This window comes from Tiliqua scincoides, chromosome 2 (assembly GCF_035046505.1).
Source record: "Tiliqua scincoides isolate rTilSci1 chromosome 2, rTilSci1.hap2, whole genome shotgun sequence".
NCBI lineage: Eukaryota > Metazoa > Chordata > Lepidosauria > Squamata > Scincidae > Tiliqua > Tiliqua scincoides.
Window position 1 is genome coordinate 186,209,475 of NC_089822.1, and position 21,251 is coordinate 186,230,725.

The following is a 21,251-nucleotide window of genomic DNA, read 5'->3' on the forward strand; positions in this document are numbered from 1 at the left end:
ATGACCACGTTTCTTCATCAGCTCTAATCTTTAGTACCCATTATCCTCCTTATTAATGCAATCCAATGAAATTTAAAATACATAAAATTATTACATAAGCCAAAGTCACTGCCATGTACTCTTGAGGAGCATTGTTCATATGACATCAGCCGCTACGGACCTTCATTTCCTAAAGTAGGTTTAGGAACTTCGTTTCCAGTATAGCAGGTGTGAACTGCCATCATTAAAACTTGTTTTATAAAAGCCACTTAAAAAAAATATATGTCTATGTATATGCATCTTGCGAAGCAAATTGCATAGTTTCATTTCACCTGAATTGCTGCATGGCAGAGTAGCTCTTCAGACATGTGGTTGAACCCTGATACAACTTGACAACATCTCAGCACAAATAGCTTCTTTACTGCTATGAAAGACTGCCTCCAGCTGTCACGCAGTAAAAAACAAGCAAACAATAGCCACTATGTTACCAGCTTTTGATTAATGTTGAAACCTGCCTTCTGCTGATAAGAAAAGGACTATTAAACTGCAGTGTCATATGGGGGGGATGACTTCTTTCTTCCTTCCCAGCCCCGACAACTATTTTGGTAGAATGAACTGAAGTAGACTAGACCATGAAAGCTTATGGGGGAGCATTAGTCTTGAACAAATGCTACAAAGAGCCTTGTAGCAAGCAAGTATGTACTCTCCAGTCCAAGGCATAGAAAACAATCACTCCATTGTATTTCAAGTTCCAAAACATTTCCTATGCAATAGTTCTCTGATGCTTTTAGCAGCCATATAAAGTAGACCAGCAATCTCTCCAAGACTTGTGGGAAGGGGTTGAGGATAGGAGATAAACAACTTGCATAAGGAAATTTAAGTGTGAGGGCTGTCTGAGATCCAAACCTGTCTCAGTTTCACTTATACCATGTCTACTCTTAAAAGAAGTAGTTGTTTCTGCTACCATTCTGATTAATATGGGAAGACATATCCATGAACTAAAACACTTGATTAATATGGGAAGACATATCCATGAACTAAAACACTTGTATGCACTACTAGCCCCAAGCTTTGGGGTGGAACAGGCCCTGGATAGAAATAAGAGGCTGGGAATATATTTGAAAGGGCTAAGCTATGTACACTGCTCAAAACAATAAAGGGAACACTTAAACAACACAATGTCACTCCAAGTCAATCACACTTCTGTGAAATCAAACTGCCCACCTAGGAAGCCACCTAGGATTGGCAATCAAGTTCACATGCTGTTGCACAAATGGAGTAAACAGGTGGAAATCATAGGCAAGTAACAAGACACCCCCAATAAAGGAGTGGTTCTGCAGGTGGTGACCACAGACCACTTCGCAGTCCCTATGCTTTCTGGCTGATGTTTGGGTGACCTTTGAGTGCTGGCGGTGCTATCACTCTAGTGGCAGCATGAGGCAGAGTCTGCAACCCACACAAGTGGCTCAGGTAGTGCAGCTCATCCAGGATGGCACATCAATGCGAGCTGTGGCAAGAAGGTTTGCTGTGTCTGTCAGTGTAGTGTCCAGAGCATGGAGGCGCTACCAGGAGACAGGCCAGTACACCAGGAGATGTGGAGGAGGCCATAGGAGGGCAACAACCCAGCATCACAACGCCTTTGTGCCAGGAGGAACAGGAGGAGCACTGCCAGAGCCCTGCAAAATGACCTCCAGCAGGCCAAAAATGTGCATGTGTCTGCTCAAACGGTCAGAAACAGACTCCATGAGGGTGGTATGAGGGCCCAACGTCCACAGGTGGGGGTTGTGCTGACAGCCCGACACCGTGCAGGATGTTTGGCATTTGCCAGAGAACACCAAGATTGGCAACCTCGCCACTGGCACCCTGTGCTCTTCACAGATGAAAGCAGGTTCACACTGAGCACATGTGACAGACGTGACAGAGTCTGGAGACACCAGGGAGAACGTTCTGCTGCCTGCAACATCCTCCAGCATGACCGGTTTGGCAGTGGGTCAGTAATGGTGTGGGGTGGCATTTCTTTGGGGGGGCCACACAGCCCTCCATGTGCTCGCCAGTGGTAGCCTGACTGCCATTAGGTACCGAGATGAGATCCTCAGACCCCTTGTGAGACCATATGCTGGCGCAGTTGGCCCTGGGTTCCTCCTAATGCAGGACAATACTAGACCTCATGTGGCTGGAATGTGTCAGCAGTTCCTGCAAGATGAAGGCATTGATGCTATGGACTGGCCCGCCCATTCCCCAGACCTGAATCCAATTGAGCACATCTGGGACATCATGTCTCGCTCCATCCACCAGCGCCACGTTGCACCACAGACTGTCCAGGAGTTGGCGGATGCTTTAGTCCAGGTCTGGAAGGCGACCGCTCAGGAGACTATCCGCCACCTCATCAGGAGCATGCCCAGGCGTTGTAGGGAGGTCATACAGGCACGTGGAGGCCACACACTACTGAGCCTCATTTTGACTTGCTTTATGGACATTACATCAAAGTTGGATCAGCCTGTAGTGTGTTTTTCCACTTCAATTTTGAGTATGATACCAAACCCAGACCTCCATGGGTTAATAAATGTGATTTCCATTGATGATTGTTGTGTGATTTTGTTGTCAGCACATTCAGCTATGTCAGGAACAAAGTATTTAATAGGAATATTTTGTTCATTCAGATCTCGGATGTGTTTAAGTGTTCCCTTTATTGTTTTGAGCAGTGTATTTTGTTAGAGCCCATCATTAGATGGATGAGCTTATCACAGGAGTAGAATGGAAGTGTCCCTTTCACGGTTTGAAAAAAAGCATATAGATAACCCAATTCAGCTGAGGATTGTGGCATTTGTTCAGAGATGGTTAAAATGCTGCCTTTAACTCAGTGTTATTTTTTTCCCCCACCAGAAGTGAGACACACATACGCACCTCTCGATCTACTTGCTTGCAGCAAATACTGTAGGCACTTTGAGGGCCAGTAGCCACTTCAGGGTGCAGGGATAACTCTCCCTAGCAGAGTCTGCTCAAACTGTTATCAATTGATGTGCTGTGATATGCCAGGAAGTGGCAAAGAGAGACGAGACTGAGCACACTGGAGAAACAGAAATGTGCTGTGAGGGACAGTGAGGAGATGCTGCTGAAACAAGTACAGGATTCACTGCGGTGGGGGGGAGAGAAAGGGAATGGGAGGCACCTTCTGAACTTTGGAAGGTGGTGAAGAGGGAGGGGAGGGGCAGAAAGAGAGGGGTTAACTGCAGTTATGATGGGGGATGTGTGTGCAGGAAGGGAGGAGGTGGGGGGAAGAAAAGCATCACTTGCCTGCTCATTTATCCAAGAAAGAATGCAACCAAGCCTCTGTACATCTACTCAGAAGTAAGCCCCATTATAGTCAATAGGGCTTACTCCTAGGTAAGTATGGATAGGATTGTGGCCCAGTGCCCTTCCTGCCAAAGCCTTGCCTGGGGAAGCAATACAGGCAGGGTCACTTTGGGGCATTGCAGACAAGGAAAAGGGTCTCCTTGTCTGCATCTCCTGGATCTGGCTCCTACCTGCTTCCACCTTCAGGCCCTCACTCCCTCCATGTTCCGCCTGCTGGGAGCTCTTCCAGGCTTCTCTAGCTGCCTGGCTGGCTGCCCAATCAGCTCGTGAAGCAGGCACTAGCAACAGCAGGAGCGTTCAAGCCCCTGCGCAGCGGCCCCTTTCTCTCCTGCTGCTGCGCGAGACTCCAAGTTGCCACTTCTCCCCACGCACAGCTGCCGCTGCCGCCGCCGCCGCCACCTGACTCCTTGGACCCACAGTACACCCGAGGCAGCCTCACAGCACACCAGTGTGCTGCGTCACAGCAGTTGAAAACCGCTACTTTATAGCTGAAACCTTACAACTATCATTCTGTAAGAAATAGCTGAAAAAGGATACATCATTGAACTGCAAATTATGTCAGCTGGCAAGCAAAAGAGCCTTGCCATTCTGGTAGGTCCTCATTAAGGTTGCCTTAGGTTACCACTAATGTCCAGAAGCAGAAAAATTCTTCATGGCCTACTGAAGAAATTCCAATTGCTGAAGTACACCATTGTCTTCACTGAACTCTAATATCAATAATAAATTATCTAAATTAAACATTTCTACCCTGACTTTATCTTCTTAGGCTCCAAGATCACTACAGATGGAGACGGCAGCCAAGAAATTAAAATACACTGGAAAAAACTGAAGACAAAAGGATGGCAGAGGATGAGATGGTTATATAGTATGGAGGCAATGAACATGAATTTGGACAAACTCCCAAAGTTAGTGTTAGACAGGGGGGCTGGCATGCTGAGGTCCATGGGGTCACAAAGAGTTGGACATGACTTAACCACCCTGTTCTACCCTTTGAACCAAGAGATGGTATCTTGGCACCCTAGCCTCCTGATCTCTGCAATGCTCCAAGCTTGCCCAAGCAAATTACAGATGGATAACCTTGACCTTAAACAACCCTGATCATTTGCCAGGAACCCCACCCCCTCATCTTCCATGCTTTATGGGCAGTCAAACCGATGATGCCTTTAGTGGTGGGCAGCTGTGTCCATGCATGGCCTTTAACATGCAAATTCTCTTAACTGACCTTTCAAGAACAAGGAAGATCCCCCCTCCCAGTACTTTTCTTGGAGACTTGGGATACTGGTTAAGAGTTACCATATGGTAGAAGAGACAAACTTCTCATACTGAAGTGGGTGAAGTGGTTCATGGACTACTAGTGGGCTCACCCTTTGCTCTCTGTAGCTACAGGCAAGGACTTAGACATGGCCTTGCACCACAGTTGGAAACTTAGCACTTTTACTTCTTGCTCTTTTCCCGGGTCCTCCCCTTCTCTCCCATCTGTAAAACCCCCAGTTCTTCAGCCCTATTCCCCCTGGGTATGCCTCCAGATTTTCCTTTCTCCACTCCTTTGTTTATGTTATTACATGCCCTCTTTTCCTTGCAGGGGTTTCCTTTCCTTCTACCTGGAAACCACTGACATTTAGAAATTAGTTGCACAACTAACTGTTGCATACATGGAATTGAAACTTATTTTGATTTCCCCTGTCAAGCATTGTGTGTTACCAAAGTCACCTTACAGGTAAAGCAGGAACCTCTTGGTTTCTTCATGAAATGCCTTGTGAACATGCACAGTAGAATACGTCTGCAACCTCAGTTGTTAACTTTTGTATAACAACAAGACAACTTACATTTAGGCACTTTTATTTAGGAACATATTGTATTTTATAAAGAATGAAGCAAAACATTCTGCAATGGAGAGCAGAGCTAGTATTGCTGGGAAGAAGCTTCATTTCATCATCAGATGCTGGCTGTTTTATTTGTCCTATGATAAACAGTGAAACACTTGGGTTGCCCAACTCAGACGATGTCATCTGCTCACCCATATGGTACCTAACTGAGACAATAGCTCTGCTTGTATTTACTTGCTGTCGTTTCTGGACCACAAATATAATCCAAATACAGCTCACCGATTCTTTCCTTTGTAATATAGTTCATTCTAAACTGGTTTTAGAAAGTGAAAAGATTATAAATTGGTGGTACACTTAACGCATTTATCTTGACAAGAACAATTCTTTGTTTTATAAGTGGCACATACTCCTTAGGAACCCAACAGAGTTTGTATTTTGGACCTAATGGTCAAGGGACTAATTACCAAGCCAGACATTTAATGTTCAAAGGACACCGCAGTTGTATGGCTTACTAAAGATTCCCAACACCTTACAATCATACCTAGAACTCTTTTATTAAATAATCCATATTATATCCTACTGTAATTCAGATTAGAAAGCAAGCACCTGGCACTGTACTAGATTTTTGTGTGGCATTGGGCAAATGCGGCCCTTCTAAATTTTCCAAGTTGTAAAATAGGAACAGTAGTCTAAACCAGTACCTCCCAAACTTTTTAGCATCAGGACCCACCTGAAAAAAGGTTTCACTATACCAACAACTCAAGCCTTTGGGGCTATAATTGTGTTTGGGCAGCAGTACCTCCCCCATCCCACCCCCCGGTTGTTTAACCCTTGATGCATACAGACTGTTCTGCCTTGTCAGTTTAGCTATTCAACAAAAATTGGGTCATGACTTACTATAGGCCAGAGACTCACAGTTTGGGAACTTCTGGTCTAGTTCTAAGAGTATTTTTTTAAGTATTCTGACAAGAACTTTACTAGTAACATCTCAACAGCAGTTTCCATTATATGGAAATGGTAACTGAATCAATTTTAATTTTCCATGCAAGCAATATGAAATGCAAGTGAAATGAAAAAATAAGTGAAGTGCAGCTTCCTCCCATCCTAGAGGACACAGGGGCAATAGCAGCAGGCACAACTGGTCAAGTCAGTGAGCACAATCCAGCAGACATAATATATCAGTGCTGTGTGCTAGACACATATTAATAGAGTCAGCAGCATGTTCACAGCATTATGACCTTTTATATTATGTCTGTCTTGAGGTATGAGAATTCTGTGGCCCCAATTCTGCAGCCCCTCCCCCTAAAGACTCACAATGCCTAGAATTACAGAAAAGAAGAAATTATGGTTGACAAAGACTGATATGGCTAGGCTACTTAGCAAATTTCTCTCCAGCACCACACTGTATGGGTACAGAATCTCACAGAAGTGAAATACAGAAACTATGAGTGGGGGACTATTTTCTTTCATGTATACTTTACCCATTATATTAAAATTTTTATTCTTTTCACCTGTGCCTCAATTTCAAATACATTGACCAAGTCATTTACTCTTAGCAGCATCTACAGATCTTCACCTTCAGACCAACATGCACATTTATTACTATTATTCAGAAAATAAAAATGAAATAACCCAAATCTTCAACTTACCCATCTCCACCACAGGATATGAACAAATAATGCTGTACCCAAAGGAAATATGTTAGTTGGTATTCATTTCTATAGGTTATTTCCTGTACAGATTAGAGACCAGCATCTCCCATTATGTGAGCTTTGTAAAATGCCAAATACATGCTTTTACCACATTTGAGCACTTAACAATTTGACCATAAGTTAAGCAGTGTAATTTTGATTCAATAAACCAATCTCTTTGTAGATCAGAGCAAACATTCATGAAGGCCAGTGACCCTTTCAAAATTCCTTCCTTGCTGAACCTGAAAGTGAATTTAAATTAGAATATACTTGAGATCATCTGGGCTCTAAAATAGCCACTTTACTTATGCCAAGATGATCAAGTTTAAAGAGTAATTTTAGTTAGTTACGGACCAGGAATTGTATTTTTCACTGAGTGCTTAGGATGCCTTCTAGCAGAATGAAAGTAATTTATGTAATCAGAAACCACTTAATCATAAACAATCAAAACTCATGGTCATTCTTCAAACCCATTTCCTATCAACAAAATATGCCAAAATGGCAACAGTCAGATATGCAGAAAACCAAAAACTCTGAAAGCTTTATGCACAACCAAGCATTTGTGTTGCTTGACTAAAATGGAAATACTATTCTTCATAGTAAATATGCAAGGAAACAGAAAATGCCTGAACAGTTAATCTTGCAACTATTGCTGTAAGTTACCCCCAATTCTCAATAAATTAGTAGTTACAAATAAAAAAAACTAGATTATACTGGTCAGTTTATAGGAACATAAGAACATAAAAAGGCCCTGCTGGATCAGGGCCCCTGTGAGATACAGGAAGCTGGACTAAATGGGCCTATGGCTGATCCAGCAGGGCTGTTCTTATGTTCTTATCAGGTCGAAGGTTCATATAGTCCAGTATCATGTTTCCTGACAGCGCCCAGCAGCAACTTGCAGAAAGCTCACAAGCAAAGGTATACTTCTCTCCTGCCACTGAACACCAGCAACCGATATTCAAAGCATTCTACCACTAAACCTAGAGGTCACACAGCCATCATAACTAGAATCATTTATCGAGCTCTCTGCTACAACATTTGTCTGATCTCCTGTTAAAGCCAACCAAGCCAGTGGCAACCACCACATCTTAGAACAATGAATTCCACAGGCTCCTTATGCACTGGGTGAGTACCATCCTTTTGCCAGGCGGTTACATTGGATGACTCCTCATTCTGCTATTGAGGGAGAACAGCGTCTCTTCACTCCAAGCATAATCTTATACATTTCAGTCATGTCCACCTTTTGGCCTTCTAAGCTAGGAAGAGCCACAAACATTATAGCCTTTCTTCACAAGGAAGGTAGGTGTTATAGCCTTCTGCTCTTTTTGGTTGTCTTCTCTGGAGCCTGTTCCAGCTTTACTATACCTTTCTTGAAGTGCAGTGACAGAACTGTACACAGCATCCCACACAGCTATACTAGAGTTGCATAATGTAACATATTAGCAGTCTTATTCTTAACCCCTTCCTAATGGCACTAGCATGGTATTTGCCATCTTTCATTTTCACACAGTTCAGCTATCTGCCCCTGGCGTGCACCACTTTACTTTTATTGACATGGAATTGCATTTGCCATTTGGTTTCTTATTCACTCAATGAAGCACTCACTCATCTACTCACTCCGATTTGGTTTTTGCCATCCTGAATACAGTATACCTTCAATAATGCTGCTGCATTCAACACCTGCATTTAGCATGCAGCTGCATTTAGCATTTGTTACAGAGCTCTTTGTTGCAGTGTTACTGACAGCCAATTTAACCAATAAGATCATTGCATTCTAGGCCATTTTCCTGCCTATTCGATTAGCAATGTCATCATTAGCTCACATACATCTAAACTTGTAAGAATTGTAACCCCAGCACTATGTAAGGTATTTGCTATAGTTTGGTGACCTTCACATTATACCTCACTATTTATTCCTAAAATCCAGGTGTTTTAGGGAACCAAAAAAATTGGTTCCAATACACTTGTTCAACCCCACTTCTGGCCAGTAGCATAGCTAGGGGGTGCAGAGGGTAGCAGGTGCACTGGGCTACAGGGTGGGTGGGGGCAACAACATGGCTGAGGGGGCAACAACTTGCAGGCAACAGCACCTGTGCACAACAATTGGGCTGTGGCTGGCAGCCCTGCCAGTGCCAGGCACTCCAGAGGGAAGAGGGGTAATAGTCACGGAGAGGCGCAAAACTGCATGTTGCCCCTCTCTGCAGCCGAGATGGAAGCTAGGTCTTGGCAGGCACAAGGAGCTGGCCCTCTCCCCCTCCCACAGCTGAGATGCTGTCGATGGGCACAGACCTCCTCAGAGTCTCATGCACCTACCAACCCTCATTCCCTCCATGATTTCCTCCACCTGTCCTGCTCAACATGCTCCCGCCTGAAGCCCTATTTGGCTTAAATGGCAAGAGAGGTGGTGAGCAGAGTTTGTCAGTGCTTGTTTGTGTTTAGAAAGGGAGGAAGAAGTGTGTTGGGGAGGGCTGTTGGATGCTGATCAGGACTGTGTGTGTGTGTGTGTGTGTGTGTGTGTGTGTGTGTGTGTGTGTGTGTGTGTGTGTGTCAGTAAGTGAGATGGAGCCCCCCCCTCGCCGATAGGCAGACAAAGCCCCCAGAGACCCTTGTGGAGCCCAGCCTGGACTGAGGAGGGGGTTCCCCTTGTGCAGCCAGACCAGTTGCTCACCACTCCCCCACGCTGCATGGCCTACTCTCCTCTGCTCTTCACAGTCCTCTCTCTACTTGCCTGCCCCCTTATCCTCTTCTCTCCTCCTGGCAAGGCTGCAGCAGACCAATTGTCTCAGCAATCTAAGCCAGTAGGGCTTGCTCCTGAGTAGACATGCAGGAGATTGGGCTCTGAGGCTGCAACCCTATCCACACTACCCTGGGAGTAAGCCCCATTGATTAGACTGGGCTTGCTTCCAAGTAGACAGGCAGAGGATTGGGCTCCAAGGCTGCAATCCTCTCCCCACTTTCCTGGGAGTAAGCCCCATTGACTAGACTGGGCTTGCTTCCAAGTAGGCATGCAGAGGATTGGGCTCTGAGTTAGCTGACTGATAGGTTACCTGCGCATGTGCAGGAACCTGAAGAGGGTAGCAAGCAAGGCACAGCAATCTGGGAGGCAGGTTGCAGCAGGAACTCTGAGCAGCAGGTGGTTTGGCCTCATTTATTCACAGAATTCCTCAATTTCACTTCCTCAAGGTCAGCCGCAGGCTCTTATGAAAGTCTCCAGTTCCCTCCTGTACATCTCACACTGTGTAAGGCTGCAATCCTACCTTGCTTCACTTACCCATTGAACACAATGGGACTTTTGAGTAGACATGAATAGATTGTGCTGTAAAAGTGCAATAAGTACTTTCAACAAGTGTTCGCTATTTTAAAATATTAGCTAACATTTCTCACTCACTTTTTATTAACAAATAAAAAGACCCAATGTAATTAATTAAATTTGATGTCATTGCCAGGAGGGGGGCTACAGAATTTTTTTTGTACGAGGCAGCAACTTGGTTAGCTACACCACTGCTTCTGGCTTATTTCCTCTGTAAAAATTTCCCATTTATTCCTACTGTTTTTTGTTCTTTAGCCAACTATCAAGCCATACCAGGATCTGTCCTCTTAATTCAATAACTGCTAAGTTTACTCAAGAGCCTTTAGTGAGGGACTTTGTACAATTGGATTTTCAAAAAGCTTTTTATAACATCAACTGGATCACCACTATCCATAAGCCTACGGAGTCCTGACACTGAAAAAAGTTCTGGAGTCTAGAAAGTTAGTGAGGTAGGGGCTTACCTTTACAGAAACAGCATTGATACTCCTTCAGAAGACTCATTCTTCTTTGTACTCAATTTTATCTTAAAATTATGCTTTCTACTAATTGCCCTGGAACAGATGTTGTTGACTAGCCTGCATTTCCCTGGATCCCAATCCTTGATCCCTTTTTAAAATATCTGTGTTCTATTGGTTCCCTTTTAGTCTAACACAGACTGATTTAAAAGGACAAGTTACATATTTTTGCTAGCATAGCAAAAATTATACCAATATAGTTTCATAGTCTAAGGTTGCAATCTGAACATACATACTCAGGAGTAAGTCCCATTAAAGTAACAAATAAGCCCCCATAGTTGAACTTATTTCCAAGTACACTTATGTGGAATCGCACTGCAGGACTCCAACAAAGCATTAGCTCCTTCTGAGCTGATCCTTCATGTAAATGAGCCAGAGGGATGGTCAGTCAGCAGTTAAATCTTGTCCAGGTTGTTGGTAAGCATCAGTCTGGCCTGCCATAGACAAGCATTGGAAAGCCAAGATCAAATACAGGGATACACTCCGGCAACAGCCCTCCAGGGAGAACAGAGTTGCTTTACAAATTGTTGTTGCTGCTGCTGCTCCAACAGCCGTTTCCACACTCCTGCCTAGAAAATGCCTGGAAGAAGGCCTCTGAGGAGGAAAAAAGCTCATGAAGGGAAAAATCACCCATGCACATTTTGCAAACCACATGAGTGGGGGAAGGACCTCACCAGAGGGGGCTAATTAGTTGCTCTTGGCAACCTGGCAACTGAAATCATGGAATCCTGCCCCTTTCAGCAATTCTTCACTCCCAACACATTTCACCTCATGATGTCACTGAAATCCAGAATTTCCTGGCTCTGTATACAAATCTATCCAGCTTGTAATATTCAGCTGCACAATATTGTGAATCAAGCAGCATGTCCCTCAAGACATTCAAGGAGATTCAGAACATTCCGCAGGACCAGAAGCCCCAAGCCAGCTGCTTCAAAGAATTCTTTAGGGTCAACCTCTTAGTCACCATGAAATTCTCATTCACGCAGTGAACCAAGTGACCAGACCACTTGCTGCTGAAATTGCTAGTAGGGGGGACAGGGGATACAATGGTAGAGAGGCAGTTAATAAAGTCTACAAGCCCCATCTGCCTTCATGGCTATCTCATGGAATAGCTAAGTGCTATATGACTTTTTTCCTTCTCCAATAGAAGCCACCAGAGGCTCATGCTGTATTGGGACCATGATAGGGCAAAAAGATAAAGCCCCCCACGCCAGACTGGGACAACAGCTTCAGACCCTCTGCAGGTACTATCTTTGATACCAAGGATAAGTCCATCAACAACCACCATTTTAATGTGCGAGTTGACCTCCCCAACAGCAATATCAAGCCACCAATGAGCATGGAACAGGAGTCCAATGGCAACTTCCGAAACTGAAGAAATTATATCCATAGGGGTAGGCAGAACTGAAGATTCCCTGTAAAGCCCCCTCCCATCCCAAGTGTTTGACTGCAAAACACTGATAACTCTGCATGGGAAAAGGAGCGACTTGGGGGTAGAAAAGCAGAAGGAATTGGATTGAGCACTCTTCTTCATACATCTTTTCTGCATGCAAAATAATTCCATCCTGAAGTTGCTTTTCCCTATAAGCAGTCACCATTACTTTGGTTATGCATTTAATTCTGCTCCCATACAGTGTAATGGATATTAACCTCATGAGATCTTGAAACAAAAATGGGAGATCAGCATGCATAGTTTTTATCTTCTAGAAAATATTTCCACACATTTAACTGCAAGTTGAATATCAACCTGCTTTCAAATTCCAGTTGTGGGCAATGGTGAGCAACTGCACACATTCATGCACATTTTTGGGTGCCTACTGCTATCCTAATCCTTTGCAACTATTGTAGAGCTTTGTACATAAAAATATTCACAGTTTGTAATAGGTCTTTTATACAAGTCTGAACAAATGCATCAGTGTCTCAGATCTTTTCTCCCCAAGCAAAAATAAAGTGATTGGTGTAACAACTTTATGAACTCAAAGCAAGATCAAATGAAAAAGCATCTTTCAAGTATTACTCTATAACCATTTTACCACATCATTTAAGTAATGAATTTCAAAGTGGTATTATTCTTTCATAAATCAAATTTCTACTAAGAATGCAGATAAAAAAGCTGAAGTATCAGAATTTAAATATCATTGCAATACACCATATAAATACAAACAGCTATTGCTATTAAAAGTAGAGGTCTACAAACAATATTCGATTACAACTGTTAGCAATCCTGGTATTGTGCTTCAAGTAAAGTTGTAGCACCATTCATTAATTCATCTGCAGGTGTTTGATAAAGCAAGCAAAATTGTCTAATGGCTTGTGGTAATATAGTTCAGCATTTATTAATACTTTTAAGCAGCACTAGTATTGCATCCATTGAACCAATTTTATCCCATCTTACACCAATGATCTCAAATTAAGTTTTGAGAATGTATAGCAGTCACACACTGAGGTGAAAATATCTTATTGTCTACTGCTTTGAGACTGTCTCTTCAGAGGCTATATTTATATATTCCTTTCAGCACAAAAAAAGAAAGTCAGCCTCACATCTCCTACTGTATACAAATAGTTATCATGATATGTATGAATGAATAAGCAAGATTTGGGCAACACTTGTGCCCACGCACATGCACGCCCTAGTGACAGACTAGCCACTAAGTCAGATATCCCAAACTGCACCATGAAACTCTGGGCCATCTTGAGGCATTACAGGATGCCCACCACCCAGCGTGAAGGCAGAGAAGTGATCCTGAAAATGGCAACCCTGCAAATTCCAGGAACACCTGCAAATGCATACAACTGTATAGTTACAAGGATCTATTTGCAGATCCTGGATTAAACCCACATGTAGACTGCCCATTAGGTAGTGTTGGGTACTTAAGTCAGCAACTTGAGTCACAAAAATGCATGATTTTGGGTGACTCGGTAACTTATGAGTTGCATGTGTGGAAGACTCTGAAAAAGACTTGAGGCCCATCTGACTCAGCACTCATCCCCATGCACGTTGACTCAAATCTGCCTGTGTCTGGTGGTGCTTGCTTACTGTTTTCACAGGGAGGAAAACCTCATGGGGCCATCATTCTGACCAGTGAGCAGCAGGGAGTTCCAGACAGGAGGCAGGGAAGGGTTAATGAAACAGGTGGGAGCAGAAGGCAGGCGGGAGCTCTTTCAGCCCATTTCTGACAGGAACCAATAATCACTGGACAAACTATGGGCATTTGGATACTTGCATTGGCTAAGGGAGAGAAGGAGGCAGAGCCCAAGGAGATTCTTACCTTACAATTGGCTGCAGAAGCCCAGGGAGGCAGGAGAGAACTCTTTTGCCCATTTCTGCTTTCCAACCTCATGGCTTCTTAGCTCTGTTACTTGGGAGAAGGGAGCCTCACTGAATGATTGGCTACAGTGGGACTACTTCTGAGTAGAGCTGCAAGGATCAGGTCATCCTGGTAAGCCTCACAGCTGCTGCTCGTGACCTTCCTCCCTCTTGCCACTTCTGTCCCTGCTCTTTCTTCTGTCCCAGCTCTCACGGTCCCTCCCACCCCATTTACAGATAGCCAGGGACATCAGGGGAGTGGGTAAAGAGAATCCCAACACACACACCAACAGCTGTGTTTTTTCCATGGCTGGCTTTAAGGGGGGGCAACTCAGCTCCATTAAAGTCACTAAAGGGAGACTTGGAAAGTGCCCCTGTTATGGCTAGAGTCCTTGGGGGTGGTAATTCAACTCAAGCAATGCTGAGTTTTCCCATCACTGCCATTAGGTATGACATCAGAACTTGGTCATAAGCAAAGGTTCCATCTAGTCGGGTTAACCTCTGAATTCTCAAAATACCTGGTGTACCCAGTAGGCCATCAGGGAGCAGGGGGTATTATGGAGAACAAAGGCTGGGCTTTGCTCCATGGCCTTGAAAAACCTGACACCAACAATGCTGCTCTTAGTTTACTGGAGAGAAGGGAAGACTAAACACAATAAGGAGAGTTGCTTCTATGGAACATGGAAACTGATACCAGTCTCTCAATTCTCCCCACAAAGTATTTTTCTACCATATACATTCTTGTGTTTTTATCTGGATGGGGGAGAGACAGAGGGAGCAGATAAACTTTAGAGAAAACAGATTACAGATAAAGGAATGGTACAAAGTAACAGAAAGGTTCACTGCACCTCTTGTGTTGGCCTCCCAGCTTCTGAATAAAATGGCCTGCTCCTGTTTGATTCCATCCATCCCAAAGCAGCCGTCAGGAAACCCTCAAACAATATGAGGAATGAGCAGAAGCTTTTCAACTTCATTGTTTTAAATCTGAGGAAAAGAAGATAACAGTATCAAGCATAGTCTAGAAATAGCTATGAAACCATCTTTAACTTGCAAAGCTCATTCACATTTTATATGCATTTCAAAAAGTACACAGTACCTAAATTTTATTTCTAAGGATTTCTTAAAAAATTCTTCATTTTAAATTATTTATCATGGTCTTCATTCTTTTCCCCAGTTATGTGCTGGCATATTAAAAGCAGATTCATACCAACGGAGAATCAGTCCCGTTAGCTAAAGGTACAGCTAGCCCAGTATGCATTGCAAAGTTAACTCTTTAAAAAAGTGTATTTCCTCATTCACAGCTTACAGAAAGCTATGCCTTTCCAGTTGTACATAATGAGAATTTTAACAAGAACACAAAGCTGTTTTTGTTTCAGAGTTAATGAAGCAAACCATTTCATGGATATTTGCCAATATATTCTTATCTCCAATGCCTTAATTAGGCATTTCTAATTGGGATAGTCATGGCTCTCCAGCGCCAAACCTAAACAATTGTTGCCAGAAGTAACAAGGTCTAGAGTAATAATCCTATAATTTTCATTAGAACTGCTCTGTATGCTGTTAAAGACCCAGATATATTCTTAGCACATAATTAGGCAAGCAGGAAGTTTGACTGAATGTGTTATCACTTTGCCACTTGTTTGGGAGGAATGCACCTCTGGACTTACTATCTAACCCAAACCCATCGGAAGTTGTGCACGTCATCCTTCACTGCTTTACCTATACGACAGTGGCAGGCAACGTAGCTCTTCAGTAGACCGACTTTCAGTACTGCAGACCCCAGAAGGGATTGTTGCCTTCGGGTTTGACACTATTACTACAGTATTTCACACAAACAGGAGTGACACGTTTTTAAACACCGATTTACGAATGTATAGAACCAGTTTAGAGAACTATGGTCCGATCAGGGTCCCTAGGCACATAACAATTTAAGAATATGTGTTTGTTCATGTGTTATCTACCATGGGGTGGAGTTGATACCAACTCTGGGAACCTTTTACCTCCCCAGAGACTACTGCTGGCTGTAGGTAAGTGAAAACCCCACCTTGTCCCTGGCAGCAGCACAATCCTGGGGACCGCATTGCTGCTTTTCCCCTACCTGCAACAATTTACTTTGGTTCTCAAACTCCCTTTATACCATTTCAGCCTTGCATAGGAAGCAAGTATACAGACAGAGCCTGATTCTCTGTGGATTTTACATCCACAGATTTGGCTCAACATGGGTCCCCTGGACCACATTAGGCCAGACTCAGTCCCACCTGAACACTCTGACAGGGACCTGAGAACTTCCAGAAGCCGGCAGAAGCAGCACATATCAACCTGCTGCCTCTGCAGGCTTCAGACTAGCTCCTAGAGATGGAAAAACGCAACTTCTGGCTTCCCTTGGGATACTGGAAATGACGTTTTAATGCCTTAAGCCATTTTTAATTAAATGCTGCTAAGAGGCTTCTAGTTCTAAGGGTATTTTTGCATCGTGAAACCACCAGGGAGGTTGAACCCTGTACAGAAAATTATCAGAACCATCTGCTTACCCTAACCCAGACAAATTATTTTGCTTTCTATGGGAAAACCATTTTTTAATTTACATGTTTTTGACATACTCAGTTTTCCAGGAACATAACTTCTATGTAAATTTAGAGTTGCTTGTATTAAGGACCAGGAGAAATGGATGTGGTTTGTATACAAACAGCATGATAGCCGTCTGGGAATACACCAATCAGTAAATGTTTCAGATGGAGTACACTAACCACTGCATCAGTACAAGACAACCAAGTCTGCCAGACACAGCAGTTCAAAAGCACACACTTTTATTTTACTAGTTTATAGAATGATCAATGGCAGCAGGAAGAAAAGAGATTTCTGTTCCTATCCAAAGCCCACGTCTGAAAGATTTACAGTTTGTATCTATCTTAACTCCACAGATTACAGAAAGCTGATGATTCACATACAGATTCTTCTTTTCTTGCAAGACCCAGAATGCCAAGGCATCAAGATCCAGGCACATGCATCTGCTAGATATGTATGCTTTGCAGGGAAGCTTGAGCAAAGAAGAAGAGAATGAAGGAGTTGCCATTGCTTCAAATTCTCCAGCTATCCCTGCAAGCACAACAGGTAGCTCCCTGGAGACAAAGTCCCATTATATATCCTTTTCTTCCCAGTTTAATTTAGGTTGCAAGTTGGGACCGATTTACACTCTCTGCAAAGCATCTAGGACATTTTAGGCACAATTCCAAACATTAAAGTCATCACACTACAAGCAATTGTCACCACAGCAAGACACAATTCCCCTTCGCAAGCATTTTCAGAGTACTGTAGGGGTCGGACAGTCTACTCATCTGACATGCTGTAGTCTAAGCTGTGACCTGATTTTTGGTGGGTTTTGTCCCATCACAACCAGGAAGCTGCAGAGCCAAATCATATGCAACCCAGAGGTGACTTCTAGGTCATGCTAGTGCATGATCCATTTCATTCGCCATGTCCATCACTCCCTGGTCCAAATATTGGGTCACAACATAGTATGAGAACAGCAGCACAACACAGCCAATCAAGCAGATTGTGAGCCAACATGGCCTGGAAATAGTTTCCGGGTTGTGCTCCATTTTACTCTGCAGCTGCTTGGCTTTGGTGGGTCCCAGATCCACCACAGATGATGTACTGAGTCACCAAAGTAAGAAGATTGAGAACCCCTATGTTGGTCCATCCCCTTAGGTAAGGGAAGTCCAGAGAGAATGTGGTAGCTAGCCTATAAAACTAGGCTGGCTCAAAGGCACATTACAAGAGTACACCATTTTAAGTGACCAGTTGGGTCTTAGTTCTGCTTGAGAACACACTCAAAGAAAAGTTAAACCAAGACTGATATTGCCTTACGAATGACTTAGATTAAGGGCCCAATCCTAACTGTAAGGCATGTTTGCAAGGCCCTAGCACAGCAGAACACCAGTGCTAGCTCAGTGCTGGCCAGTGCACTGCTGCTCTGCCACTCAGTAGTTGAACAGACTGCTAGGCAGTAGAGAGATAGGTGGGGTGTGGGAGAAGGCATTCTGGGATGGGGAGGCGGGGCCTGTGCAGCTTTGCATTATAACATTAACATTAATGACAAGATTGTTGTAAGTCACTCTGAGAGTCCCTTCTTTAGAGAGGGAGTTGGGATAAGGTTAAATGAAAAAAAATTGAACTGAAACTGGAATATATCAGTGACTGTTATCACATGAAAGAATATACATCAGCGCCTGATCTAACAAGTTTACAATAATTTCTCAAAAGTGATGGCTAAAATTTAGAATAAGAACTAGGTTCATAAGGGATATTCCAAAGCAAATTACATTTAAGTCTCATTGGCTTCAACGATAAAGAAACTTGCTTAGCAAGGGTACAATCCAATAAAAGTTATTTATTATTGTTTTGTTCCCAAAAAGTTCTAAGTACTTGAGACAGGGTTCAAGTAATCTAACAATTTTCTTGTATAGACAACTATCCCTTTATCATAGCAGGAGAGATAGCTGTTTGCACACCTCCCTATAGTGAACTCATGAACAAGCAAAATATTGAATAAAGGGAATTTCTAGTACATTGCATGTACCCTTAATATTTCAAAGCAACCTGAACCTATGCATGCTTGCTTAGATGGAAGAACTAGGAATAAGTGTGCCTAGGACTACAGGTTTCATGTAGAACTTGGTCAAAGGAACGGGTGTTCAATTACTTCTGAAATTAACAGCACAATCCTAACTCTTTCTTAAGCCAGCACAACTGTCCCCACAAGGCATGTTTGTGGCTACTTGTGAGCCAACAGTGCCAGCCCAACAGTCTGCACTGTCCTGCATACACCACACGCCGTCCCAGTGCTGGTCAGCACAGGTAAAGTTGCACCAGGCGGTGCAGGATCTGGGGGCGGTGGCAGGAGGGCATGTTGGAGGCAGGGAGGGGCATCTTTGGGCCAGTGTGGAACATCAGGCCCAGGAGGGGGGTGGGTTGGTGGTGGCAACATGCACCTTATCCAAACCTCCTTCCCAGGCTGGGCAGCTCTACATAGGGCTTCCTGAATTCGTGCCAGTAATATAGTTGGCATGAATCTGAGAAGCCCCATGGGGTATCTGGGGCATTATCTGGAGTAAGGGGAAAAATACATTCCCTTAACCCTGTGGTCGGCAACCTGTGTTTTTAGAGCTGCATGTGGCTCTTTCAGCAGTCTGCTGTGGCTCCCAAGTGGGGGCTGGAAGCGGGGCGCCTTCCCTGCGGCCGCCGCCCAGCCAGCCCAACCCCAAGGGCGCCTCTCTCCGGTGCCATGTGCTGCGGGCGCTGGCTGCTGGTGACTGCAGAGCCAGGGCGCCGCCCTCGCCCACAGCAGCTCCTCCGGCAGGCAGGGGCAGCGGCGCTCTCCCGCACCTGCTCTCCGCGCCCCACTGCGAGCAGGTGCCACAGGACAGGGCCGCTGGTGGTGGGCGCAGGGAGCGCTTTGCAGGGACCCCTGTGGCCAGGCAGGGAGAGCTGGCAGTGCTGGTGCGGCCACGCATGGGCTCAGCAGGGAAGGGCATCAAAGGAAGGGGCATCGGCGCTCTCCCGCACCTGCTCTCTGCACCCCACTGCGAGCAGGTGCCTGCAGGCGCCCCAATGCGAGCAGAAGTGGCAAAGGGGGTGACAGAGTGCCTCTCTGTCACCCCCTTTGCTAAACTAGTTACTATGTAAAAATACAAAGGCATTTCTGAGGCAGATAAACTGCGCTCTGAAGCCTTCTCCGACCCCTCCCCGCAACTTGGAGTGCTCAGCCCAAGGTGCGCGTGCACCCGCCGTTCCCCCCTCCGCACAGAGCAGGCAGGGGGATCCTTCAGCTCCATCCTTCTGAGTCTGGCAGGCTTCGTGATGCCCTTTGCCTTAATGTTGCCCCCCCCCACTGCAGAAAAGATGAGGTGACCGACCCTGGATCTCCCTGGAGTGCGCCTGCAGGGAGTGGAGACTGCCAAAGCACCCTGGCTGGGCACACTGCACAATCCAAGTGCCCTTCCAGCAGCCCGAGGCTGCAATCCTAGCCACACTTTCCTGGGAGTAAACCCCATTGAACTGCATGGGACTTACTTCTGAGTAGGCATGCTTAGGATTGGGAGCCGACTCCGGAATCAGCCCCTCTGGCCTTCGTGTGATTTCTCTCCTGGTCAGTGCACCTGAGCATGGAAGTCAGTCCCTCTGAAACCGACAGGGCAGACTTCCCAAAAGAAGAATGAGGGTGGAGGATGCGATCCTAATACTACACACACTGAATAAGGAGGAAGCCCCATGGAAATCAGAGGCGCTTACTTCTGAGTAAGCCTGCATAAGTCTTCCCATTGCTTCGATTCAGCGCTTCGATCTGTCGGTTTTTTCCCTCCCCTGACTCCAACAAAATCCCATTGATTTTAACACACTATAGTTTACATATATATATATATATATATATATATATATATATATATATATATATATATATATATAGCATAAAGGTAAAAAAAACTATATGCAGTGTTATCTTCATTTTAGATGTCAAGAGGGTTTTGTGGCTCCCGAGGTTCTCTTTTCTCCGGAAAACGGGTCCAAATGGCTCTTTGAATGTTTAAGGTTGCCAACCCCTGCCTTAACCCAAGGAGGCATGCAGATGCCTCCTAGGCACCATAGGATGCAGGCCATGTGGCCTGGCTGTGCCAGCACAGTTTAGGATAGGGCTGTTAATTTTATGGTGTTCCATACCAAATCCTTAGGGGGTTTTAATGTAATGTTTTTGCTTCTAATCTCTTAGTGTCAAACCAGCTAGTGCTTTTTTCATTAGCATTCAGTCTGCAGTCTTAAATATGACTGCTTATGAAATAAACTCTGCTGATTTCCATATTACTTCGAAGTAAGACGACCAAGTTTAAGTTTTAGCAATAGAAATGTGTCTTTTGGGAGAGGAATGGTGCAACATTGTCACATGAAAGTAATAAATTCATACATTAGTATTCAAGCAGGATTGAATTGGCCCATGAAAACAAACTATGCTAGAAACATAGGAGAACACCTTTGTATACAGACTGGCCTATAATACCGCCTATTACCCAAAAGTCATACCACAAGAATTTCTCTCATCAGGTCATAGAGTGCTTCCTACCCACTGCCACAGAAATTCAAATTTCCTATCAAGCACTTTCCAAGTCTGTGATAAAACAGGATGGAGTGAGATTTAACATACTTTGATTTCAACTGTGAGAGTTAAATGCACCACTGCTTAAGCATTCACTTGAGTTCAAGGGTGGGTGAGAGATC

General features: G+C 44.3%; 1 protein-coding gene across 4 annotated transcripts in view; it reads right to left on the reverse strand.

The window, feature by feature from the left end:
• Positions 1–21,251, reverse strand: part of FSTL4 (follistatin like 4) — a 491,509-nt gene that overhangs the window by 462,543 nt on the left and 7,715 nt on the right. For all 4 annotated transcript variants that reach the window (XM_066617279.1, XM_066617277.1, XM_066617278.1 and 1 more), the window contains exon 2: positions 14,831–14,966. In XM_066617279.1, coding sequence (XP_066473376.1) covers positions 14,831–14,956 — 126 coding nt within the window. In that variant the 5' untranslated portion in view covers positions 14,957–14,966. The remainder of the gene's footprint in view (positions 1–14,830; positions 14,967–21,251) is intronic.